The 27647-nt window shown below is 46.3% G+C and overlaps 1 protein-coding gene across 2 annotated transcripts in view; it reads right to left on the minus strand.

Moving 5' to 3' along the window:
* The window catches only part of ACE (angiotensin I converting enzyme), a 58738-nt gene that overhangs the window by 15276 nt on the left and 15815 nt on the right, over positions 1-27647 (minus strand). The window contains exons 2-15 of one of the 2 annotated variants that reach the window (XM_053363825.1): positions 24053-24220; positions 18228-18321; positions 16898-17041; positions 15870-16061; positions 13591-13688; positions 12560-12732; positions 10854-11077; positions 10064-10208; positions 8907-9005; positions 7451-7573; positions 6148-6359; positions 4694-4830; positions 2846-3004; positions 1845-1932 (exon numbers count right to left, since the gene is read on the minus strand). In XM_053363825.1, the coding sequence (XP_053219800.1) occupies positions 1845-1932; positions 2846-3004; positions 4694-4830; positions 6148-6359; positions 7451-7573; positions 8907-9005; positions 10064-10208; positions 10854-11077; positions 12560-12732; positions 13591-13688; positions 15870-16061; positions 16898-17041; positions 18228-18321; positions 24053-24220 (2056 nt within the window). Of the gene's footprint in view, positions 1-1844; positions 1933-2845; positions 3005-4693; positions 4831-5191; positions 5692-6147; positions 6360-7450; positions 7574-8906; positions 9006-10063; positions 10209-10853; positions 11078-12559; positions 12733-13590; positions 13689-15869; positions 16062-16897; positions 17042-18227; positions 18322-24052; positions 24221-27647 lie in introns of those variants that run through there. The other variant, XM_053363826.1, reaches the window with a different exon arrangement.

Here is a 27647-nt window from a genome sequence, read left to right on the forward strand (position 1 = left end):
CAGAATGCAGCAGTCTGATTGGTCCGCAGGAGCCACCCAATCCAGCTCCAGGTGGAAGTGAATCAGTGACCTGATTAGCCTGCAGGAACAGCCAATCAGGCTCCTGGATTAAGTGAATCAGCAACCAGATTGGCCTGCAGGAGCAGCCAATCAGGCTTTTGAAGGAGGTGAATCCACAACCTGATTGGCCTACAGGAGCAGCCCGGAATTAGCCAATCATGTGGGGCCCATTGTGTATATATGTATATATAGCTAGATGTTTTGGAGAAAGTTTCATTCATTGCTATTATGAGCTGAATAAAGAGCATGAAATTCACACTCGACTCCAAGTATATTTCATACTAGCTACCAGGAATCAGGAAGAGAGGAGTGCTGTTGTGGTCATGTCCTCCTTGTGGGTTTCTCATAAGCATCTAGTTGGCCACCGTGGGAACAGGATGCTAGGCTAGACAGACCCTTAGTCTGATCCAGCACAGCTCCTCTTACATCCTTATTACTTCTTAGTAGGGATTGACTTCTACGTCAAAACATTATGGGGCTATCAAGACTACTCAGAAGTTGCAACCTACTTCCCCCCAGATATGTGGAGGTTGGTTGTTGATTACACGATGGTGTGGGAAAGCCACTCAGTGCATACTCAAAAGCACCTTTTTCTTATTTTTCCACGAAAACTAAGTCCTGATAGAATTTGCCCAGCTCTACTTCTCAGGCTGACAAAGTTATCTTGTCCGGTATGTTTTCATGGCCGCTGGGAAATGTGGTGGGAGATGTTTCCTATGGCTAAAAAAGCCACCTCTATTGGTCTGTCTCCCTCCCAACTGTATTACCTGGGTTATGAAGGCGCCCAAAAGATGCTAAAGCAAAGATTATGGGATAATGCACGCAGTGACTTGCGATCACAATCACACGCAGTCTGTAGTCCGCTGGCAGTAGGAGTTCAATATGGGCATGTCTTTAAGTTAACATCTTACATTAAAAACCTGACAGTACCAAACTACCGAAGGCTTTTCACCAAAGCCAGACTAAATGTCTTTCCTTCTGCAGTGTTGGATGGCAGGTTGAGAGGAGTTCCCTACCAGGACAGACTTTGCTCATGTGCTCGAGACATCGATTCCATAAAACATATTTTGTTGCATTGTGCAAAATATGAGCAAGCCAGGGCTGAACTGATATTACCCTTGCTGGTACCTTTCCCGGGAAAATCAGAGGCTCACTATGTCAGCTTCCTACTGGAAGACTGGACAAATGTTAGAACATTAGCAGTGGCAAAGTTTTTATCGGTGGTTGCAAGATCAAATGAGCCCTATATTCTAAACAAAATGCTTGTTTAACCTGGAGGTGGGCTGTATGAATTGTGTATTGCTTTGTAATGATTTGTTGGGTCTCTGGACCGTAATAAAGATTGATGATGATGATTCCTATCAGCCAGGAGATGTATGGGGTTGTGCAGAGTTGTTAAGGCAGCAGAGAGCATTGTTGGCTGCCCACTCTCCACCTTAGAGCAGATTTATGCCACAAGGTGCCATAGGAAGGCACTGGACATAGTAAAAGATCCATCGCATCCTGGTCACTGTCTCTTCGAGCTCCTGCCGTCGGGACGGAGATACAGGACGATGAAGACAAGAACGAGCCGTCTTAAGAACAGCTTCTTCTCCAGAGCGATCTCAGCCCTGAATGGGAAGCCTGGACTTTGAAAGTCATCTAATCTTCCTTGCTGTACTATGCTGTATTGTTTTAATTAGTGTTTTTATGGAGCAGTCGAGTAATTTCGTTGTCCCTGAGAGGGGGCAATGACAATAAAGATATTATTATTATTATTATTATTATTATTATAAATGACTTACCAGGATCCAGGGACTTGCAACTCGTGTTTCCAGTGCAAGCTTTGGCTACGCTGTAAATTGTCTCCATGTCTGAGAGGAGCTGATTATACTGAAAGAAAAAAAAGGATTCATTTGCTTAGGAGGTAAAATATGGGCTCGTCTCCTCGCCATCATTTGCCTGACAACAAGATCCAAGGACTATTGGCGGAAACTGTATTATTATATGCATTTGAATTGAACAGAAATATTTTATTGTTATGGCTTGATCATGCATCTGCTTCCTGCTTTCATTTGCCAGACAAATAATTGTGTCAACATGCTGGATGAGCCCTGCTATGCTGAATTTGTGCAAGCAATGAAACACAAGTGTGCTCATATTCTGGTGTACTGCTTGCCTGCCTCTCAGAATGCTCTTTATTTATGTCTCCAGCTTAATTTTCAGCACATTCAATTCCAAGGATCTAGAGCCTCATTACAGAACTGTCCCTTGGGGACTTAACTACACATTATTTATTAATTCCAGGTTTTTAAGTTCTGTTTTCAACAAGTCCCCAAACAGCCTGCAATTAAAAACAACAACCATAAAACATCCCATACAAATATCATCATTAAGAAAATACATGGACAGCACCCAAGTCAGGATAATAACATCACTCCCTCCACCTTAAACCTCTACCAGATGGAAACCCCCAACAGCTTCCCTGAAAGTGAAGAACAGGGCAATTCTGTAGGTCTCCATGGACAGGAAGTTCCATAACTGATCTGCTATGTCCTGGGCCCAATACATTTTGACACCTGGTGTGAACCACAAGATGATACCCCTATCTCCTCGCCAGGGAAGAAGGGGTGAGTGAAGATCTACATCTGGAACAAAGATGGAATGAAGGTTTTAAAGCAGAGGTTGAGCAGTCATCTGCCGAAGATGCTTTAGCTGAGATTCCTGCAATGCAGGGGGTTGGACCAGATTATATTTGGGGCCCCTTCCAACTCTGCAATTCTATGACTCTATGGTTCACTCTCACCTCCCTCAGCTGTGCGTCAGGTAGGGCTGCCCGCTCTATGTCACTCAGTTTCTTCAGGATACGTTTTATAGTGGGGTCTTGGAAATCAGTGGGGTCAAACATCCGAGCCCGAAGGCCGTACTGCAAGGTGTGGTTTGACATTTCCATGTTCTTTTGCAACTGCAAGGCACATATGGGAGAGAGAGGGAGGGGCATTAGCCAGCACACTTGTATCACAGAGGGGGAAAGGACGAGCTCATTCTGTAACTCCAGCACTCCCACAACTGTCTAGTCACCCCTATTAATAACAACAACAACAATAATAATTTATTATTTGTTCCCCAGCCACTCTGGGCAGCTTCCAACAAGGATTAAAAACTTCCCTGAACAGGGCTGCCTTCAGATGTCTTCTAAATGTCAGGTACAGTGGTACCTCTGGATACGAACAGGATCCGTTCTGGAGCCCTGTTCGCATCCTGAAGTAAATGTAAGATGCGACTGCATGTCTGCGCGTGCGTGGGTCACCGCTTCCGCGCATATGCATGACGCCATTTTAAGCGACTGCGCATGCGCAAGCAGCGAAACCCAGAAGTAACGCACTCCGTTACTTCTGGGTCGCCGCAGAGCGCAACCTGAAAATACTTAACTTGAAGCTCCTTCAACCCGAGGTATGACTGTATTTGTTTATCTCTTTGACATCTGATGGGAGGGCGTTCCACAAGGTGGGCACCACTACCAAAAAGGCCCTCTGCCTAATTCCCTGTCGCTTTGCTTCTCGCTGTGAGGGAACCGCCAGAAGGCCCTCGGCGCTGGACCTCAGTGTCTAGGCAGAATGATGGGGGTGGAGATGCTCCTTCAGGTATACTGGGCTGAGGCCGTTTAGGGCTTTAAAGGTCAACACCAACACTTTGAATTTGAAACGTACTGGGAGCCAATGAAGGTCTTTCAGGACTGGTGTTATACGGTCTCTGTGGCTGCCTCCAGTCACCAGTCTAGCTGCTGCATTCTGAATTATTGATGATGATAAAATTTATTTCCCACCCTTCAATGTGAAGGAACCCAAGGCAGCATTCTCTTGGGCTCAGGGCAAACAAAAACACTAACCCCACAATCTAGGGTTTCACAAATCTGTCAGTTTCTGTTTATTTCTCTATGTTTGCACATCCGTTTCTGATGTTTTATTTTTTATTAGAAAAGAAGTCCTCATGAAAATTCATCAGCATTTTTGTTCAAATTTATCCTGTTATAAACAGGATAAATTGTATGCAATTTTCCCTAACACAGACATGTTTTTCAAAGCCACTTCACTAATTTATATGCATCGTCATATGCATATAATGCGTATTACTCAGCTGCAGAACTCTGTTGTAAAATTCAGAGGTGGCTGCATTTTGAAAGGTGGCTGTGTTTCGGTTCACATATTATTTCAGAAAGCGTGAATTAATAATATATAATAATAATAATAATAATAATAATAATAATAATAATAATAATAATAATTTCGCCAGCCACTCTGGGTGGCTTCCAATCGAGTGTTAAAAACAATACGGCATCAAATATTAAAAACTTCCCTAAACAAAGCTGCCTTCAGATGTCTTTTAAAGAGAAGATAGCTGCTTATTTCCTTCACAAGGGAGGGCGTTCCACAGGGTGGGTGCCACTACCGAAAAGGCCCTCTGTCTGGTTCCCTGTAACCTCACTTCTCACAACAAGGGAACTGCCAGAAGGCCCTCAGCGCTGGATCTCAGTGTCCGGGCTGAACAATGGGGGTGGAGACGCTCCTTCAGGTATACGGGACATTGGGTAGGTTCCCCTTTAAATGTGAATTGAACTGAGTTCCCCACCACCACACTCTGCTGGTTTTCCTACCATCATCTGTCTGTTGGGCTCCGTGATGTTGGTGTTGTATGTCCAAGAGGCCTCTGTGTAAGAATTCCATACCACTTCGGCTGTGCTGTTGTAGTCTGCCAGGAATGTTTTAGCCTCGTTTTCATCAGTTATTTTATCTGGAAAAGGTTAAAGGGTGGGGAGGGAGAAACAAAAAGCTGGAAAAAGTAGGGAAATTAGGTAACTCACCTCCCTGTCTTTCTTTCTTTTAGTCTAGCATGTTAACTCCCAGTACCTAATTTCTAAAGAGACAAGTCCCAGGTTCCTGCAGAAATTTTACATTCTCTGATGGAATCAGAACTCCTTTCCCTACCTATGATGTGCAATTATTGGCTGTGGTTACTCATGGATGAAGACAAGACATTCTGAACATGCTCAGGGGACCTATCCTCCTTAATATTATAGTTCACACTTCTAGGACAAAACCCTATCACTTAAAACACACTCCAGGGCTGAGACCTGGTAACTCTGAAGACCAACCTGTGGCATTTTCATTTCCTGGCGTTCCCGTCCCCTTAAAGAGAAATGTTAGGAGAAGCCAGCAGGTGAGTGGTAGGTAAGTACTAGCTGAGCATCTACCTTTGCTCATTGGGAAGTTAAAATGAGCACACAGGTGGAGATGCCCACATTCTAGAATCAGCCAATTCACCAGGCGGCAACTCATCCCACCTTCCAATTCATCTGTTACATCAGGAGCATGGAACCCCGTTGGTTGGAGAGCCAGTCTCACGATGCTGACAAGGGTTGCACTCCTCATCAGTAGAGAGACATAACAGCTGGCCTCCCACTGCTTTGATAAGGGCTGCACTCTCCCTTATCAGTAGACATATCACCTGGTCTTTACGAAGAGGGTCAATACCCCTTAACAGCATAAGTCAAGCCAGCAGCTCGCTAGACAAATCTCACCCTCAAAAGGGGTGCTGCCTGGCTCCTGCACGACCAAGTGCCAGCCCAGAGGCAAAACAGGAGGTGCTTTAAGGATCAATACTTGTGGTTTATCAATGCTAGAAGGAAAGCACGGCCTGCTATCTCCCTATTCCCAGTCTCCCTAAAAGTCATCCTGCAGTGAAGTCACCAGGGCTCTCACAGTCCTCCTCCTCCCATAGACAAACAAGACAAAAACCACTCCATATTCCAGCTGCACCAGCCATTTCTTCCCAGTCGGATGTCCTGTGTTGTCCCCCTGTCTATGCAAGAGACCGCCACTTCTATTCCTATGTTCCACTGCAAAATATAAAACAAGCTGAGTGCCCCCTTGTGGATTATAATTGCCCTGGTCCAATGGCAAAGCCAAGCAGTGAGGTGGTCATCTGGTACCCTCCCCTTTTTCCTTTGGACACCTGCTACTGTTAAGCCCAAGCACCAGGGTCATAGTGAAACCACCCTCCTGCAGGCCTCTCCCCCCAACCCATGACTTTGTGCCTTGGAAACTTTACCAAGCCCTTCTGGGTAGCCCTCTGGGACGGGGGGACGCCACTCAAAGTCCGGCCAGCCAAGCGTTTCATTGGTTCGCTTATTCTGTTCTTCTAGCCACTGAGTAAGGGGACTGAAATACTCCAGCAGTGCTGACGCATCCATCTTATTTGTGCCAGTGAGTTGTTGGAGAATATTCTGCCAGGGCTGGGAAGAGCCAACTCTCAGTGCCTCGCTGCAGCGAAGAAAACAAAGAGAGAAATGGGTAGTGATGTAGATGCAGCTAGTCGCGTTGATAGCCACTGTGGAAGACCCACAAGACCAGGCGACTCCAGTCTCTACCTGCTGTGGACTCCTACACCACACAAGGGATTTGAGGAGACCTTGCCGTTTGGGTTTCTTTTCTTGCCACATCTTCTGAAGCAGCCAGCAACTAGGCAGTGGGAACTGAAGCCAGTGTCAGCACCTGTGGGCAGCTGCCAGTGCCCCAACGCCCCCTCTTTTTATTTTATTTTAAAAGTGTGAGTTTTTGTATTTGTTTTGCCTAGGTCCCTGGATGGCTGGGTCCCGTTAGCATTTAAATTTTCCACTACGCTCCCAGAAGAAGCATGACTCTGGGACATTTTGGGAAAATAAAATGGCAGGTCATAGCTTGGAGCATCACCACTGCCAGGTAAGCTGGCCAGGGTCTGCTTTGCCCAGCCCCTCCCCACCTGGTGACCAGTCATAAATAGTTGAACTTTTATGTCCTGCAGACTTTTGCAACTCCTTGCTCTGCAAGCACTTCAATTCCTGCTGCTCTTTGCTTGCAAGGTGCTTTGCATTATATGGTCAGTGGGAGAGATAGGGGTCAGTTCAGCCCTTGGAACTCATGGAATCTGCTTCCCTAGGTGCCTAGGTGGCCCCCCACAAGCATAATAGGTGTCAGAGGTACCCTTCCATTGAAGAGTGTGGGTGATGCCATTCTTAAGGTCTCTCTCCAACACTGCATGCTTGTACAGTCACCTTTCCCAGGGTATTTGAGCATCTGGTCCCCGCTAATGGGTAAGTGCCCAGTGGCATTCAAGCTACGCCAAGATTATGCCAGGGGGTCACTTCTGCAACCTGAGTGTGGTCACACCTGTGTGATCGCAGTCCTCAGGTCTGCATGTCACAGCCCTCTTGCTTTTTCCAACACAGCTGTACCCCTTCTTGTTACATCATGGTCTCAGGAAGGGGGAAATGGCCCCAACCTAGAATTGTTAGCCTAGGTCTTCCCACCCACTTCTAATGCCATTTAGGTAGGAGACCACGCTTTGCTGTTTCCCCATCTCTCCCTGCTGTCACCTGAGCTTCTGTCCGGCTTCTTTGGATTGGTAGATGTCACAGGTATGAAGATTGCCAGTGTGGTTGGCAGCTTGGCAGAGCGCCTTGTGGAACTGGAACTGCAGGATGAAACTGACAAAGTACCTGCCCCAGACAAAACAAAAATCCATATACTTCTGGTACCCATCAGTTCTTCAGTAGGACACCCACTAACCACCCCACTGCCCAATACTACTACTACTACCACTACTACCAATATCACAGCAAATTCTGCCATACTGAACAAGAGTCAATTTTTGAAGGCATAACGTTAAAAAAAAATGAAGCATGGAAGGATCTGCCAGTTTGGTTCTTAGTTTTTCATTTTTCCATTTTCTGCAGCAAATTGGTGACTTTTTAAAAAAAGTTCTCTTGCAGGATTATCAACATTTTAGGGCACATTTCTCCTAAATATGCACAATTCCATGAGCAATTTCCACTAATATAATAAGCAGCTCTGCAAACACTGTTTGCACAGCAAAATTCAGATAAGTGTAAATTTCAAAGGACAACCTTGCTTAGTTTCTGATATTATTTCAGAATTTGATAGTCACCTTTAAATGTGAACAACTTAATACAATTTCTTGCCCAGACTTAAACTCCCAGACTCCAACTCCCATGATCCCCAGCTGTGGGTCATTTTGTCTTGGGGGAAGCAGAAGTCCAACAGGAACTGGAGGGTCAAAGGCTCCTCGTTCCTATACTAAAGAGTATGGAGTTCAGAATTGATTTTGGAGGACCTAACTCCATGCAGCCTTCCTCTGCCACTAGGGTGTGTCATTTTAGGAGGTGAAACTTAATTTCTGCAAATTTATTCAGTGTGGGGTCTTGAAAATATGTTTTTGGGTGTGAGGAATTCAAATCTGCTATTTTTTGTGATTGAGCAACATTTAGCTTGGTACGTCTAGGTTTGATGGGAAAACACATAAACTGCTTTTGGAAAACCAAAGAGTTTTAATTTTACTTTCTGAAAATGTCAGATAATGATAATGATAATAATAATAATAATAATAATAATAATAATAATAATAATATAACTGCAAGTACTTCACAAAATTTTAATGCTCTCTGTGCAATTTTACACACATTTTACTTTCCAGGCAAAACTAAATTATATTAATTTAACATATATATATATATATATATATATATATATATATATATATATATATATATATATAATTTCCATGTCATACTACAACTTTTTAGCACCGCTCATTTTGGGAATTCGAAAGTTGAAAAATTCAACATGTCCTTCTCTACCACCTTAGATCTCGTCAGAACCTTCAGGTAGTTCAACACTGCAGAACTTTGCAATGTACTCAACGTTCCATGAATAATGAAGGCATATACACCAGCCTCACTCAAGAGCATCAGTGAAGCTCATCATGTTTCATTTACACATTCCACATTCCCCAACTCTTTCCGCTCCCGGTACCTGATATAAGGTGTGTTGCCAGGTATATGATATTTAGCACCAGGATCAAAGTTGGTTTCATCTCTTGCAATAGGAGGGCAAATTCCCTGGTATTTTGTTCTGGAGAAAGGTCAGCCATGCGGACAGAGAAGAAACAGAACAGCATTAGCACAAGTCTCTAGAAATGAAGCAGATTCCAGGTTGTTTGTTCTTAATCTAGATTTGATGCTGATCATGGATATGCTTTTTATTATTTATATTTATTTATTCGTCACATATCTATACCACGTTTATCTTCCAAGGAGCTCAAGGTACTTAGTTCTCTCCCCCCCATTTCATCCTCACAACAACCTTGTGAGGTAAGCCAAGAGTGTTGGAAACACACCTGGGAAGGCCGCCAACTTTGCAAGACTCCGGGGCGTCTCTCCGGTGGTCCTCCCTGGCTATAAATCTCCTTCAGTCCAGAGAGACTGGGATAAGCGACCCCTGCCTCCTGAGAGGAGCACACTTGTCTTCTTGCATATCATAGCAGAAGAGTCAATTGTAGTTCTAAACTACTGTATTTTTCGCTCTATAGGACGAACCCGACCATAGGATGCACCTTGTTTTAGAGAGGGAGAACAAGAAAAAAAAATTCTCCCCCTTTCTGCTCAGCGCCCCTTCTGCAAAGCAGCAGGAGAAACGGAGCCCCTTCCATTTCTCCTCCTGCTTTCCTGAAGGGGCACTGCACAGCTCTCCCTCTCTGCTGAAGCCAGGAGAGTCTTGCTCTCCCGGCTTCAGCAAAAGGAACCCGAAGCCTTCGGAGCGCAGTGGGAGTTCCCGCTGCGCTCCAAAGGCTTCAGGCAGCTATCCCTTTCGCTCTCCAGGCTTCAGCGAAAGCAGCGCGAAGCCTCCGGAGCGCAAAGGGAGCACTCCCTCTGCGCTTCGGAGGCTTCGCGTTGCTATCGCTGAAGCCAAGGAGCTTGCATTCTCTCTCTCACACACACACAGTTGTTGAGAAGATATATGGGTCCCTCAAGCAAACATGGACTTCCCCCTTCCCAATTTCGAAATTCAGTCCTATCACCTGATTGGGGAACCCCTCCCCTCACACAGTTTTTTAACAATGGCTTCCCTTGCTCAGCCATCATGGCAGCCCTCCACCCGCCACAGTTGCACTGCTGAGGGGGGGCCTTTACCTCAAGTACCACCAGTCATAGTTGTAGCGGTTGGGAGGAGTGCGCCCACTGAAGACATTCCATCGCCACTGGTCTATCAAGTAGCCAAAGGGCAGGAAGGCGATCTTCTCCAAGGCCATTTTTAATAGGTAGTTGATGTCGCTCTCTGCAAAGAAGAAGGGAAAGGGGAAAGAAGACTCAGAGCTGGAATAAGAGCAGAATAAGCACCCTGCAGATCTTGTGCCACAAGTCAAGAGCGGAGTAAGCTGCTTGAGATGACTTGGGCAAGTGACCCACAAGCCTCGGGGCACAAAGACCCACCTGACTTTATAGGAAATTCCTTTCCAACCCAATGGATGCCAGCAGTCAGAGCTTGAGCATGCACAAAGCTGGCCTCTGGGTTGCCCAAGGGGAACAGGTGTGGATATGAAGAGCTCTCCAATCCCTAACAGCAATGATGAGTGGAGAGCAAATTTTGGGTTTCTGTCTAGGACTGGCATGGCCAAAGTTGGCCCTCCAGATGCTTTGGGACTACAATTCCCATCATCCCTGGCCACTGGTCCTGTTAGCTAAGGATGATGGGAGTTGTAGTCCCAATACATCTGGAGGGCAAGCTTGGCCATGCCTGGTCTAGGATCTTCTCTTTCTTCTTCAGCAGCTGGGAAGCCCTGGAGTGATACAAGTCTGGCTCCATGTCCCAAAAGCAACTAATCTCAGCTGGAAACCTGACCCTTGAGAAATGTCCCATCAACTCTATCGATTACCTATTCACCACAGTTCTCCTACATCACCAATAGTGCTCAATGGTTACCTATATCCTCAGTGGCTTCGTCAAGCAGCCCAATCTTCTTGAGGTGGGTTGGGGTGGAGACGGACAAGCCCATGACATCGCCAATGGCTTCATGAAAGCCAGGGTTGGCCCCACTGCGGAAGGAGATGGGTTGGTCCTTGTACTGCAGGTAGTATTCAATATGCCCCATCTCATGGTGTACTGTGAAGAGCTGCTCCATGGTGACGGTTGTGCACTGCTTTATCCTGCAAAGTATGGAGCGGAAAGGTGAGGGTGCAACATTGGTTCTGTTAAAATGCACCAGTTGAGCTAATAGGGCACCTGCTTGACAGACTGGAAGGGTTGTTCCTGCTTCCCTTTCATACACGGAGTCCTCAGAAGAGTTGAAAAGGAAGTCCCTCTTCAGTTTCCCTGCACAGGGCACTGAGCCAAGGGGGTGCTAAGCCATCATCATCACCCTATATTCATACAGGTACCTAGTTAGAAGATCCATTAAAAATAGCAACTGCACTAAACGGAAATACACCTCGGGTTGAAGTTGCTTCAAGTTGAGTGCTTTCGGGTTGCGCTCCACGGCGATCCGGAAGTAACGGAACACGTTACTTCCGGGTTTTGCTGCTTGCGCATACGCAGGTGGTCAAAATTACGTAACACGCATGCATGGAAGCGGCGACGCGACCCGCACTCATGCAGACGTGGGTTGCGTTTACTTCAGGACGCGAATGGGGCTCCAGAACGGATCCTGTTCGTATCTAGAGGTACCACTGTATTGTGAGAATAAGAAGTATTTGTCCTCAGCAAATCTTGTCCTCACTCAGGGCACCTTATTACCAAGGTCTGCCGCTGCCCTCTTGTCAATATAGAATTTAAATTGTTTAAAGCTCTCACAGATGTAATCCTTGAAACACCAGTCCTTCTCAGTAGCTTTGCAAGGGATTCAAAGACGTCTTAACATATTACCGTATTTTTCGCTCTATAGGACACACTTTTTCCCCTCCAAAAATGAAGGGGAAATGTGTGTGCGTCCTATGGAGCGAATGCAGGCCTTCGCTGAAGCCTGGAGAGTGAGAGGGGTCGGTGCGCACTGACCCCTCTCGCTCTCCAGGCTTCAGGAAGCTATCCGCAAGGCTTGCGGATAGCAGCCTGCAGCCTGAACTCCCACTGGGCTCCGGAGGCTTTGGGTGAACACACCTTGAACGTACAGAACGCACCTTGTTTTAGAGGGGGAGAACAAGAAGAATTTTTTTCCCCTGTTCTCCCCCTCCTATGGTCCGGTGCGTCCAATAGAGCGAAAAATACGTTAAGTGCTCCCACACACTATAGTTCCCAGGGTTCTCCAGGAAAGATTTAGCACACGGAAAAGGTTTTCAGAACTGGTTTATACGTTCAGTAGATTTATCGCTAATACACACTATAAATTTAAAGCACATCCAATGCACATTGAAGACATATCACTTCCTCCTAAGACTCCTGTGAACTGCAGTTTGTTAAGGGTCCTGAGATCTGTGGCTCTGAGAGGAGGAAACTAGTACCTATTATCATTATTCATTTCATTTCTATACTGCTTAAATTGAACCGCATGTTGTTACTAAAACTAGACGTTGATATTTTTTCAAAGACCTATGTTTCTTTAAAAGGACCTGCATAAACACACTCTGTGGTTCTCTTCCAAGAAGGTATTTGGTTCCCGCTTTCCAAAGCAAGGCCCTTTCACATGCAGTAGGCACCTGAAATCTTTGCGGTTGTAGAAGTCCCAGGCTGACGCATGGCACACCACCTCTCGGCCATCTGTTGGCTTCTCCAGCATTGAATCCTTCCAGAATTCAGGCGGCATCTTAATCATGCCAAGTGAGGTGAAGAATGCGTCCGCCTCCCGGAACATGCGCGTTACGTTCCAATTCTAGGAAAGGACCCACCCACAGAATGAGATAGCATGCATTTTCTTGGATCCAGACATAGCCATGCTTAATGAAATCAGCAGGGCTTAAGTTTTTGTTTAGTCGTTTAGTTGTGTCCAACTCTTCGTGACCCCATGGACCAGAGCACGCCAGGCACTCCTGTCTTCCACTGCCTCCCGCAGTTTGGTCAAGCTCATGTTAGTAGCTTCGAGAACACTATCCAACCATCTCGTCCTCTGTTGTCCCCTTCCCCTTGCGCCCTCAGTCTTTCCCAACATCAGGGGCTTCAGCTGCTGCTAATTCAAGCCCCACTGATTTCAATGGATCTACTATTCTAAGCATGGTAAGTTGAGATTCAACCCGTAATAGATAACAATACAGGCGTTCTCTTGTTGGGAATACTCATTGTTCCCCTAATGTGTGCACTTATTCTGCAGCATCTCACTGCAGAATGGCAGCAATACCACCCCACCCTCAGTGATGTTTAGGTATGTACCGTATTTTTTGCTCTATAAGACTCACTTTTTCCCTACTAAAAAGTAAAGGGAAATGTGTGTGCGTTTTATGGAGTGAATGCAGGCTGCGCAGCTATCCCAGAAGCCAGAACAGCAAGAGGGATTGCTGCTTTCACTGCGCAGTGATCCCTCTTGCTGTTCTGGCTTCTGAGATTCAGAATTTCCCCCCCCCTTGTTTTTCTCCTCCAAAAACTAGGTGCGTCTTGTGGTCTGGTGCGTCTTATAGAGCAAAAAATACGGTAGCTGTTTTCACTCGCAATCCCTGCTGTCTATATGAAGGCTGCAGTCAAAGCAGCAAAAGTGTAAGAAGAAAATCGTATGTAATAGCAACACGGATGACCTTACTTGCTGCCTCATAGTATTGGTGACATCAAGGTTGGGCTTATTTGGGTAAGGGATCATCATATCGTAAATGTTGTTCCATTGCTGGGCCCACATGTTACCTGCAGGGGGCAAAGGAGCACAGCTTAGCTTGAGACGAACAGTTAGTTTCAGCCTTTTCCTACCATAAGGAGTAATAGCAAGAAGAAGCAGCTTATGATGCAATATCACCGGGAAGCTATATTTGTCAATTTTCCACATTTGGGGCATGGAAGGAAAAAAATAACAACTGTGGTTTTCTTCCCAAGTCTTGTTAGATCCCATAGGGCCATTGAAGATATCACATTAATTATGTGGAGGCAAGCAGTGTGCACTTTTTTAGTTACCATATTTTTTGCTCTATAAGACTCACTTTTTCCTTCCTAAAAAGTAAGGGGAAATGTGTGTGCGTCTTATGGAGCAAATGCAGGCTGCGCAGCTATCCCAGAAGCCAGAACAGCAAGAGGGATTGCTGCTTTCACTGCGCAGCGATCCCTCTTGCTGTTCTGGCTTCTGAGATTCAGAATATTTTTTTTCTTGTTTTCCTCCTCCAAAAACTAGGTGCGTCTTGTGGTCTGGTGCGTCTTATAGAGCAAAAAATACGGTATGCTATTAGTAGCTGAGGGTGGGTAGTCTGAACAGCTTCAGGACTATGGGGCAACCATGATAGTTTCCCTGGTTTGCAGATCATAGAATTGTAGAATTAGAAGGGACCCCAAGGATCATGTAGTCCAGGCTTCCTCAAACTCAGCCCTCCAGATGTTTTGAGACTACAATTCCCATAATCCCTGACCACTGGTCCTGCTAGCTAGGGATCATGGGAGTTGTAGGCCAAAAACATCTGGAGGGCCATATTTGAGGAAGCCTGATCTAGTCCAACCCCCTGCAATGCAGAAATATGCAGCAGCCCCTTATGGGGATCAAACCTGCAACCGTGGCACTATCAGCACCATGCTCTAAACAATTAAGAAACCCAGGCTGCCCAAAGATCCAGAAAGACTGGCAGCACCTACTCCAAGGCTTTTATGAGAGCGAGAGATTGTGCTTCTTGTGAACATTATTCTCCCACCCTTTGGAAGATGCATTTTGGAAGGACTGCCTCAAACTCATAGGGGTGCCACAGAAATAATGTAGTTGGTCAAGAGAGCAGTGGACTCAAAAAGGTGGAAAACCTCTGGTCTAGGCTCTGGCAACCTCTGGGTTGGATTACTGCAACATTATAAACGGGGCTGCCTTTGAAGATGGTTCAGAAACTGCAACTGGTGTAGAATTTGCTGTCCAGATTGTTGACCAGGACAGGCGAAACTTACACCACAACTGCACTGGCTACAAATTAGTTTCCAGGCTCCATTCAAAGTGCAGGTGAGCTGTGTAGGACCCCAATACCTCAAGGACCACAGCTCCTCATACAAATCCAACCCTTTGATGGTCATCTGAGGCCCTTCACTGTGTCCCCCTGTGTGCACAGGTCTGGAGGGTGGCAACGTGAGACTAGACCTTTTCAGTGATGGATCTCCCCTTGTGGAATGTTCTCCTCTTACAGAGGCTCTACGGACTACTGACATAGCTATGATCCCGTAATCTTTACCTGTTTTTAGGTGCCATGCATTCCACACCCCCTTTTTACCTGGACTTTTAGCCCTTGATGTGATGGTGTATTGTTGTTTTTTTTAAGCATTTGTGGCTTCTTGCAGTGGAATAGGATCTTTAAGACCAGTTTTATTGCTATAGATGTTGGTTTTTAAGGTTTCTATTGGTTTTGTATGTTGCAATTGTTTTTTTTCTATTTCAATTGTGTTTGTACAGTCATACCTTGGGTTACAGATGCTTCAGGTTGCGTGTTTTCAGATTGCACACCGCGCCAAACCCGGAAGTACTGGAACAGGTTACTTCCGGGTTTCGGCACTCGCGCATGCGCAGAAAAACTAAATCGCACTTTGCGCATGTGCAGAAGTGCTGAATGACAACCCACACATGCGCAGACGCGGCACTGCGGGTTGCGAACGTGCCTCCCACACGGATCACGTTTGCAACCCGAGCGTCCACTGTAAATTGCTTTGGGTCACATTTGTGAGAAAAGCGACTAGATCATCATCATCCTCAACAGAAATGGACCCTGTTCACTCTTAGGCATGACAGCTTGAAGCAGCCCAACTGGTCAGCCTGTGTAGACTGTGGCAGGACACTTCATGCATTCAGAAATGAGCCATCATGATTTTCTCTAGCATGACTTCCACTTCATCCCCTTTTTATTGCCAACTTACCCAGTAAGTGAGCTGGAATGGGGCCTTTCAGGTTGACATACGTAGGGCCGTAGCGCTCATACAGTTTCCTCCTGACAAAAGCATGCAGGTTTAGGTAAAGGGGCTCCAGCTGGTGATAGAGTTGCTCCAGGTCATCCTCGAAAGTTGGTGAATCATACCAGGAACGCCAATAGTCACCGGTATCCTTGAAGCCTGGACGCCAACAAGAGCACAGAACCCAAAGGAAGTCACATGTGCATAATCTCAACACAAGGTTGGAGAATCATTCCCCCACCACATCATATACCCATGTTGTTCAATGTCTGTTCTTAAGGCACAGAGCACGCAACCACAAACTGAAAGCCAATTCACATGATCATTTTTGGCATGGTTGTTGTTAAGTTGTGGGTGAACATATCAGACGACACAGCGGTTCTTCAAACAGCTCTTGTTTATTCACAGGCCAGAACAGAACTGAACTGAAGGGTTCAGCCAGCCTGCTTATATAGAGCTCCACTACAACACAACAGTAACCACTTTCTGTAACTATCCAATCACTGAACGTCACTTTCAATCCCTTATTTGCATAACTATCTACAGTATCCCCCTGCTGGCCCAGGGTGAGAACATAACAGTTGTGTGGCGGGGTAAGTCAAAATTCATTGTTGCAGTGATGACCCTCTCCTAAACACGTTGAAACATGCTCAGCATTCCCTCAAATATTTTCAAAATGGGATGTAAATCAGTTGAGAATGGACGTGCTGAGGTAACACACCATAAATCATCAGATCACAGTGGTTTCACTCTGGCATTGCAGAACCATTCTCCAAATGGGTCCTCTCTTAGGAAACATGGGGAATACATGTCTAAAAGGAGGGCAGTAGGGAGAGCTACAATAGTCAAGCCTTCTCTGAAGCGTTCAATCACCTTTTTTTGCCTAAGTTAAAATGCCCCAGCTGCTTGCAGCTTTCTTCGTAAGGCAGTCTTTCGATCTCGTGAGTGGCCAATTTCCTATTTCCATACCCCAATCCATATTTAAAGCATCTCACCATCCATTTTGTAGGCCTCGTTGCTTAGTTCAACAAATTCCTGATACTTGGGCCGCTGAGGATTGCCGGCTGCGTTGTGCCACCCTTCCCAGGCATAGAGCAGTTTCCTGTAATTGCGAGAGGTGGCCATGATGTCCGTTATCTCTGAGAAGTGAGTGCGGGAGAAGAGACCAGAAACAAAAACAAAAAACACAGAAAATGGTCATAGGTTGAAAAGAACCCATATTGTGGGTGATGTGCCTCATCATAAAGGCATTGCTATTTATTCAGTGTTATTGTTCAGGGACAAAGAAGTCCCCTCCCCTCAAGTTTGGGGCTATTTTTGATTCGGTGGTAGATTGAGAAGCATCTCAACAGCACTGGTTTCTGTCTTTCAAATTGGGAAACACTAATTCTGGGTTTGCTGGCCGCTGAGCGCTTGTAACTTCTCTCAAAAGTGCCCTAGTTTTTGAAATACAGTGGTACCTCTGGTTGCATACACTTCAGGTTACATACGCTTCAGGTTACAGACTCCTCTAATGCAGAAATATTACCTCAGGTTAAGAATGAAGTAATATGCTTCAGGATGAGAACAGAAATTGTGCTCCGGCGGTGTGGCGGCAGCAGGAGGCCCCATTAGCTAAAGTGGTGCTTCAGGTTAAGAACAGTTTCAGGTTAAGAACAGACCTCCGGAACAAATTAAGTACTTAACCCAAGGTACCACTGAATGTAAATCTTTGGACACCGCTGCTACACATAATTTCTATTCTAGCCCTTATCAATGTACAATGATACATTTGGTGGCCAAAGAAATGGCTGGAACACATTAAAGGAAGACATCATTTTTAAGGGCTCCAAATCAATCAGGCTCTTCAACTCTTGCAGTGTCAAGAGTTGTGGGGGCAAAATGGTCTCACACTTGAAAAATAAGCATACTGTTGAACAGGAGTTGAGAACTTGTGGGTCTCTGAGTGTTTTAGGACCACAGCTCACACTATCCCTCACCGTTGGCTGTGTTAGCTTCCTAGAGCGGCTAGGAGTTGGAATAATAATACAACAACAGCAACAAGAACAACAACAACTGGATGGCCACATGTTCCACAAGTGCTGTAGAATATGAACCAAGACAATCTGTGGCATGATAAGCACAACGTAAACATCAAAGCAAGCATGTGACACTTTACGCCACTACAATGTCACAGTTATCTGTGACCATGGGACTTGTGGTATTTCTGACACAGCCCTCAGATCTCAAGAAATCACCTCCCCCTTGAGGTGCTCCCGTGTTGGAAGCAGTCACGTAGATTGGGGTGTGGGAGGGTTACGCTAATGAGAACAGGAAGATACACACCTGGTTCTAGAGCCCAACAGCTGGAATTCTGATTTGGCAGACATACTTTGGAAGTGGAGTAGATATTGTCCATCTCACTCAGAATAGTGTTATACTTAGAAAGGAAAGAGAAATAGTCCAGGTTAGTGTGATAGTCCCATACCTGCTATTTCTACGAAGTCACTCCTTTTCGGCCCAGCCACAGTGTCACCTGTTCCACACCTCAGGTCTGTTTTGTACCCTATAATCTATCACAGTTTCAACAGAGAATGGCTGCCCGGTGGCAACAGCAAGGACACCCAGGGAGGCTGCCTCAAACACAGGCTTCCTGAGTAGTGTTCAAAATTATTTATTTTATGATGAACTTGAAACTTAGGTGTCTGTAGGTCAGGAACGGGACCAAAAACACCTTCGTTTCCCCTGTAATCTTGCATTATTGAAAGTACAAAACTATTGGGCGAGTCCCTTTTGTTTCAGCATAAAAGCCTTCTCACATGACTTTGATGTGGCGATGCTGCCTGCACCATCAAGACCCTGATCAGGCCACGCTACACACCATGGAGCGGAAGTCAGGACTGGTGTTCTCACTACCATAACCTGGCCAAGGCATGAAGGTCAAAGGAACAAGAGGAGGCAGGCCTGAAATTCAAAGTGGGCTGGGAGAAAATGGGAAATGCAAAGTGGGTGGCAGGGGGCAGTAGAGGTGTACAGAATCAACCCTTCGCAGCTTAAAAAGCAATGCGAGGGGAGGGTGGCGAGCAAGGACAGATAATGGCAGAATTTGGAAAGGAGGAGGCCAGCATTGCATCGGCCTTAAGGGCAGAGGTGGATTTTGGGCAGTGTGACAGTTCCACCACACTGGGCGCTGCAACTATGACATAGTGAATTGAGCAGAATGGAAGACAAGAGGCACAGGGGATGCTCAATTTTGGAGTCTCTGAAATCTGAAAGGCCAAAGTCCGCCTCTTTTTAGGGTAAGGTATATAAGAGAAGAGGTATATATGTAAGAGGGTATATAAGAGAAGGTACCATATTTTTCGCCCTATAGGATGCACTGGCCCATAAGAAGCACCTAGTTTTTTTGGTGGGGGGAATAAAGAAAAATATATATCCCCCCCCCGCGCTCCGGGCAGCAGGCTGCTATCCGCAGCCTAGGGAGCCCTGTGGGAACTCTCGCGGGCTCCCCAGGCTTGCTGATAGCTTCCTGAAGCCTGGAGAGCGAGAGGGGTCGGTGCGCACCGACCGCTCTCGCTCTCCAAGCTTCAGCAAAAGCCTGCATTCGCCCCATAGGACGCACACAGATTTCCCCTTCATTTTTGGAGGGGGAAAAGTGCGTCCTATAGGGCGAAAAATACGGTATATATGGGACGCAGGTGGCGCTGTGGTATAAACCACAGAGCCTAGGGCTTGTCAATCGGAAGGTTGGTGGTTCAAATCCCTGCAACGGGGTGAGCTCCAGTTGTTCGGTCCCAGCTCCTGCCAACCTAGCAATTCGAAAGCACGTCAAAGCGCAAGTAGATAAATAGGTACCACTCCGGCGGAAAGGTAAACGACATTTCCGTGTGCTGCTCTGGTTCACCAGAAGTGGCTTAGTCATGCTGGCCACATGACCCGGAAGCTGTCTGCGGACAAACGCCAGCTCCCTCGGCCTACAGAGCGAGATGAGCACGCAACCCCAGAGTCGTCCGCAACTGGACCTAATGGTCAGGGGTACCTTTACCTTTATATAAGAGACGAAAGGAGCTCTGGAAAAAAAAAAATGGCACAGTGGTGGGGGAAGGGAGCTGTGTTAGGATGAGGGCTGATTGCTGGAAGAAGAGATTGTGAAGCGTGCCTGCATTCAGGGCACATGTGAATGTGAAAGAGAGCAAAAGGAGTTAACAAGTGCTTTGATGTTAGATAACCATCTCCAGTAGGTATAATAGGCTTCCCCAGCCACTCTGGGCGGCTTCCAACAAAACACTAAAATACAATCACCTATTAAACATTAAAAGCTTCCCTAAACAGGGCTGCCTTCAGATGTCTTCTAAAAGTCTGGTAGTTGTTTTTCTCTTTGGTGGGAGGGCGTTCCACAGGGCGGGTGCCACTACCAAGAAGGCCTTCTACCTGGTTCCCTGTAACTTGGCTTCTCACAGCGAGGGACCCGCCAGAAGACCCTCAGCACTGGACCTCAGTGTCCGGGCAGAACGATGGGGTGGAGATGCTCCTTCAGGTATACTGGACTGAGGCCATTTAGGGCTTTAAAGGTCAGCACCAACACTTTGCATTGTGCTCGGAAAAGAGGTCAATTAGAGCAGAAGGGTTCATAAGGTGCATTGCAGCCAATCATCTGGGACATGCGGGCCTTCTTGTTGGCTATGTCTTTCATTAATAGGCAGTGAAGGGCCAACTAGCCAGGATCTGGGGCTGTGAGCTCCCATTCTGCCACACTCTTTGTGCCTTTCCAGTGCAGAATCCCAGGTGGCCAAATGGGTATTTGGTACCTCTGGCTGATGGTGTGCTAACAAAGCTTTGCATGCAGAAGGTCGCAGGTTCAATCCCTGGGATCCCCAGCTAGGGCTGGGAAGGAACCCTCCTTGAACCCCTGGAAGGCTGCTGCCATTCAACACCAACAATGTGTAGCTCAGTGGTCCGACTCACTTTAAAGGCAACTTCCAATGCTCCTCTATCACCGAGTTAAAGTTAGTAAAAGACTATTTATATATAAAAGATACCGAACAAAAGCCACTTGGGTAGAATTCCTAGCTTGCAGATGTACTCTGCTATGCAGCTGTTTGTTTTATTTTTAATCATTCCTTATATCAACTCAAAAATAAACAAAGTTCAGATTGGTTTTCCATTCACAAAACAAGCTTCGGATGGGTTGGGATATGTTTACCCTGAAAGTACAAGGAACAACTTTATGACAGTTTCTTTGGGGGAAAAAAAGGCAAAATGAAATATTTGTCATCATTGCAACTACAGTCTCAGCTACACTTCCCATGTTTTTTTTTTAATTTTGTTTGTGTGTTTTTTTAAAAAATCAATTCCACAAACTGGCTTCTTGCCCTGGGAACCAGACTGGCAGGAGTAAATTAAGCTCACGTATTCTTCCTTATCAAGCAGGAGAATGAGGAGCAGGGGGTTTTTTTTGGGGGGGGGGTAATTTGTTCTTTCTTGGTTACAACTAAGAATCTTAGCTGTACCCATATAGGAACAGCAGGAAGATAATATTCAAATCCAGCCTTTTTCGAATAAATGGCAGAGCTTTATCTTGTTTGAAAATAAAAACAACATCAATAATAACAGCCCCCGTGAAATATACTAGTTGTATCTGGAATAGCAGACAATTCTTTTCCTTCCCCCCCCCCAACCCTTATAATGAAAGTTTTTCTAGGTAAAGATATAAAAAAGAGGAATAATAATATGCTTTCCTTTAACGTATGATAGAATGAATGTGCTATCTTCACACACTGTTTGTTTCCTTATTTAAGCTTGCATTGCTTTGTAGTTATTATGCATACAGACATGTGGGAGAGGGGGGAGCAAGGCCGATGTCTGATGCCCCCCAGCCCTTGTTCTGCCATCCCAAAGCTGGAGAAGTGGGAACCTGGGCTTTGGGAAGGAGGCACGAAGCTCTGCAGGGCCCTAGAGCCCTCCCACCTCCTTCCCAAAGCTTGGAAAGCACTATCTAGGCTTTGGGAAGGAGATGGGAGGACTCTAGGACCTGTCAAAGCCTCACGGCTTGGGAAGGCAGCGCAAAGGCTTGAAGGGGCCATCAAATGTTGCCCGGGGCCACCAGGAAAAGGCTTTGTGGGCGGAATGTGGCGCTCAGACTGTGTGTTGGATCACCTTGGTAATACAACATGTTTCTTAAGAATGTAGACTGATGGTTTTATGGGAAAGTGGGGACGCAGGTGGCACTGTGGTCTAAACCACTGAGTCTAGGGCTTGCTGATCAGAAGGTCAGCGGTTCGAATCTCCATGAGGGGGTGAGCTCCCATTGCTCTGTCCCAGCTCCTGCCAACCTAGCAGTTTGAAAGCACAAGTAGATAAATAAGTACCACTGTGGCAGGAAGGTAAACAGCGTTTCTGTGCGCTGCTCTGGTTTCAACAGAAGCAACTTAGTCATGCTGGCCACATGACCCGGAAAAACTGTCTGTGGACAAATGTCGGCTCCCTTGGCTAGTAAAGCGAGATAAGTGCCACAACCCCAGAGTCTTTCGCGACTGGACTTAACTGTCAGGGGTCCTCTACCTTTACCTTTTTAGGCATCTATAACAAGTTGGCATGCAAAGGATAACGCCCCCTTTTTCCTTCTCTCTTTTCTTTCCTGTGTTATAAATTACATTTTTCAAACTTTTATTTAAAAGTGGGGAATTTTACAACGAACCAAACAGTTAATAATAGCATCCTTTAAAAAAAAAAAATTTCCTGTTTAATAAAAATGATTTTTTAAAAAAGGAAAAGAAATCCAGTCCGTTTTATGTTCCCATGTTCAGCTGGTACATAGTGATAAATTTCCAGCAACAGCATCCCATTTGGATCAGGACCCTAGGGCTGAGGAAATGATACATAAACGCCGCAGCTATTTCCCCACTGAAAATCACTCCTCGAAGCTGCTGTTTGCCCACTGGGGGGAACTGTTAACCACTGCTATGCTGCCACAATTGTTAAAATTTAGAAATGAGGGACCACCTAGTTTGACCTTGTATTAAAACAACAGGGATTCCCGTACAGGGATGATGGTCAGATCATTCTATCCACAGAACTCAAAAAAAGGACTGAGGGACTCTCTTTCCAGTTTGAAGCAACATCACTGTGAAATTGCTTTACATGCTCCACTAGACTAGTTGGAAAGAATTAGCCGCAGAACACTAAGAACAGGCAAAGAGGATGGATTACTAGCAGGAGGGGATAAGAACTCCTTTGAGCTGTCTCTCTCTCGCTCTCTGGCTTGGCAGAATTTGCTGCTAAATGCTTCACTTATCTCCATGGCATATTTGGGAAACTTAGCAGGAATTTAGCCTCCATGGCCAGTCATGGCAAGTCATTAGTCCTCATGGGGCAGCCCTGCAGTAGCTTACATACATTCTTTGGTCTCTCCCTCCAACCTTACCATGAATTTTGGACGCTGCATATGAACTAAGATGAAGAATAACACAAATGGCTCCTTTGTCGGAGACTTCAACACCAGGCTGCAAACGCTATATCCCCTGACTTGGGAGTAAGCCCTGTTGAGCCTAATGGGACTCCTTGAGTAGACCTATATAAAATTGCAATGTTAATGTAGTTTGTGGAGTCCCAAAAGGCTGGAGCTGGAACAAACTTTACCCCATCAGATAATCAGCTTCCTCAGAGATGTCACTAGGAATTTATTTATGTATTTGTATTTTATTTATTTTAACAATATATATACAGCTTAAGAGATGTGGGTGGCGCTGTGGGTTAAACCACAGAGCCTAGGACTTGCCGATCAGAAGGTCGGCGGTTTGAATCCCCGCGACGGGGTGAGCTCCCGTTGCTCGGTCCCTGCTCCTGCCAACCTAGCAGTTCGAAAGCACGTCAAAGTGCAAGTAGATAAATAGGTACCACTCCGGCGGGAAGGTAAACAGCATTTCCGTGCGCTGCTCTGGTTCGCCAGAAGCAGCTTAGTCCTGCTGGCCACATGACCCGGAAGCTGTACGCCGGCTCCCTCGGCCAATAAAGCAAGATGACTGCCGCAACCCCAGAGTCGGCCACGACTGGACCTAATGGTCAGGGGTCCCTTTACCTTTACCTTACATATACTACTTAGTATGTAAGCCTGAATCATCCATACCCACCACGCAGCTTTAGACTCCCTTTGTCTGGAGTTGTGTCCTTACCCGTTGCCGCTTATCCATGGGTAGGTTGGAGGGTCCCAGGGTCTGGATGGATCTGACGATTTCCTTCAGCTGAGGATCAGTGAAGTTCTGCCAGATGTTGCCGAAGCTCTCCTTTGCTTTCTTCCCCCAAACCTCTGTGAATTCTTGCTCCTTCAAAGAGGCTGCTACCTGCAAAGGGGTGGTGGTGGAATACATAGATACAGGTAAGCACACAGTTTCTGGGTACCTTCAACGGTCCATCTTGGTTGGTCCCAGACAGACGGGCAGCCACCAAAACCTTGGCACTAGTGCTGTGCTGAAATCTGCCCTGCAGTTTCTGAAAGGTCTTACAAAGCACCAGTTTCCTTGTTGGGGGTTGTTTTGGTCTCATCCTCAATACATTTTAGAATTTCTTCAGACGTCTGATAGAAGCAGGGTTTTGAGTGTACCTTATTATTATTGCAAGGAGGTCAAGCGTGGCAGGTGCATTTTTCCTCTGCAGCTTCCCTGCAGTCGTTCTCATCTGAAAACACCACATGAGAAGGAGCGACCTCATGAAGTATGTGCACCTGGGAGGGCTGCAGGGTGCAGACCACTGGCGAGCTGATTTGTAGGGTGGGCGAAAGGGTGCTTCAGAGCACCCCTCTGCCACCCCAAAAGTAAAGTAAGTGCAAGAAAAACCCTGCACCTGGCTCATGAGAATTTCACTAAAAAAAATTCCCCCTTCTGAAAAATTTTAATTGCAATTTATTGTCTCATTAAGTAACTGTGTGTGTGTGTGTGTGTGTGTGTGTGTGTGTGTGTGTGTTCAGCACACCACTGCCTGCCATTGGTGCATTTTTCAGCCCTTAAAAATCAGGAAAGGAGATTGTGGTAGCTCCATTGTGCTCTTTCCTGAGGATAGCAAAAGCACAGGGACAGAATCATAGAACTGTAGAGTTGGAAGGGACCCTGAGGATCATCTAGTCCAACCCCCTGCAATGCAGGGATATGCAGCTGTCCCATGCAGGGATTCGAACCTGCAACCTTGGCGTTATCAGCACCACACTGTAACCAACTGAGCTAAATGATTAGTTTTGGCTGGCTTTGAAGCACTGGCAGTGGGGTTGGGGAATTTCATCCTCTCCATGATTATTGCAGTTTCAGGTTTAAACCAACAGCACACTTTTTAGACATGGATCTTCCACAATATTTATTTATTATCAATATTACCTTTTCAAATTTTGCAAGAAGGCCTTTCCATCCAACAACAAGCAATAACTTGCAATGTAATAAGTAAAAGCTTTCTCACATTTAACAGAGACTGCACCCTTCTGTCAGTATCTTTACTGAAATTTTGAAATATAACAGCAAAACGGTTGTTATTTTTATTTTTTATAATAAGAGGTGAATCCATTATCACCAAAATCCTTCCTTCTTTTCTCCTGTAATACTTTTAAATAGCCAAAAAGAGAGCAGTAGCAGCATAATCTGCCAGATACAGTTCTCATCACAGATCAAGGAGTTAGAGAGTAGGAAGATCAGAAGTGCCCCCACTTCCCCAGGGACTGCCCAGAATAACCCAAAACCTGCAGATGGAGGAAACCCTTATCATAAAGAAACTGGAAAGAAGCAGATCAGATCAAAAAACAGGTGGTGTGGGTGAATTGTACAGATGCAAACACATTTTAAAAAATTATTGTACACTCAGTTCTAAATGCACATTTCACTGAAGATATGTATGAGCCAAGGTAGAAGTGTGGACAGCATCCCACTCCCACCCCCACCCCCTGAAATGAATAAATGAGGGCTCTATTTCTAGTACGGGACATGGGTGGTGCTGTGGGTTAAACCACAGAGACTAGAACTTGCAGATTAGAAGGTTGGCGGTTTGAATCCCCTGCGACGGGGTGAGCTCCCGATGCTCAGTCCTTGCTCCTGCCAACCTAGCAGTTCGAAAGCACGTCAAAGTGCAAGTAGAGAAATAGGTACCACTCCGGCGGGAAGGTAAAGGGCGTTTCCGTGCACTACTCTGATTCGCCAGAAGCGGCTTAGTCCTGTTGGCCACATGACCAGTAAAGCGAGATGAGCGCCGCAACCCCTGAGTCGGCCACGGCTGGACCTAATGGTCAGGGGTACCTTTACCTATTTCTACTACAGTATAGGGGAACTCTGGGTGTTTTGTAGCAGGAGGGTCTAGGACAGAGTCCTGCATCAAAGTGATAATCCAAAAGGCCGAAAAAAGGCTTACTACCATTGTAGCTTCCTAGTTGATTCCACACTAGTGTTTTAGTCGGCAACCACTTGCTTGTTATGTGGAATCCAGGCAATGTTACGGCCAACCTGCTGCATTTAAATTTCTGTGGCTGCTGTTGTCCTCCCATCATTTTCAGGCCTATGGTGATGATTTCTACCTGCCTCCCCCCTCCCCCCCCCGGGCCAATGCAACTGGGGCGCCAGCTTGCATTGGAGTTATATATATTGTCAGGGGCTCAGGAGCAGAAGCACAGGGGAGAGAGGAAATGGAGAGCGAAGGGGAAGAATCCGAGGGCAGCGTAGGGAAGTATGACAGTGACCCGAGAGATTCCATGAGCTTCTCCAGCGAATCAGAAGATTCCCAGAAGGGGGCGCCGATGGTCAGGGCAAGGGGGGTCCCAGGGGGGGCGCACCAGAAACAAGGGGCCAGCAGGGACTCCCAAAGCGGCAGCTGGGGATCAGGACCAGCTTCCCCACCAGAGCGTAGTGGGGGGGAAGAGTCACATGTGTCAGGACCAGCCTCTCCTCCAGCGGGGAGAGAAGATGAGTCAGGGCTGACCACGCCTCCATCGGAGAGTGGGGGAACGGAGGGGAGGTCAGTTACAGCTAGCCTCCCCGAAGGGGGAAACAGTGACAGCAGCAGTGAAAAGGTCAGGAGGAAGGTTGCTGGCTGGGCGCGCGCGCCAAGTTCAAATGTACAGGCGCACGGGACAGCAGGAGACCGGGATTGGGAACCAGGTCCTAAAGCCCGCCGGAGGGAGGGGGAAAACTCAGGGGACTCAGCGTCAGAAGAGTCTAGGAAGGGCGAGACCCCGACAGACAGGCGGAACCAGAGGAGGAAAGAGCAAAGGAAGAGGTGGAGCAAGGCTAGAGTCTTAAACTGGTGTCTGGGGGGAGGAGATTCAGACGGAGCTTCAGCGGTCTAGAGTTTGAGACGTAGCGCTGCACGCTGCGGCTGTGAAGGTGAAACTGAACTTCAATAAAGACTTTCGTACTTAACAACGAAGCGGCGTTGGTCCTTTGTGAGCTGGGACCTCGGGCAGCTCTGACATATATATATATATATATATATATATATATATATATATATATGGGGTTCTGTGTCTCAATCAGAAACTTTCACTTTGTAGCTTCTGTCTCTAATTGCTTCCTGTTCAGGACGGCGTTGCATTAGTGCCGTTGACCATTAACTGGTTAGGTCCTGTTCCCTGCAGGAGAGTGGCTTGATTTACTGAGGTTTTCCTTTTCCTTTATTAAAGTGTGAAATGTCAGCATTTCGCCATGAAATAAAAAAAGGGGGAAAAAACAATGAGAGGGAAAGACTGTTTGAAGCTCTCCACCCCCACCCCAAGGAATGAGATCTTACTAATTAAGGGGCAGC

This window comes from Podarcis raffonei, chromosome 13, assembly GCF_027172205.1.
Source record: "Podarcis raffonei isolate rPodRaf1 chromosome 13, rPodRaf1.pri, whole genome shotgun sequence".
Lineage (NCBI taxonomy): Eukaryota > Metazoa > Chordata > Lepidosauria > Squamata > Lacertidae > Podarcis > Podarcis raffonei.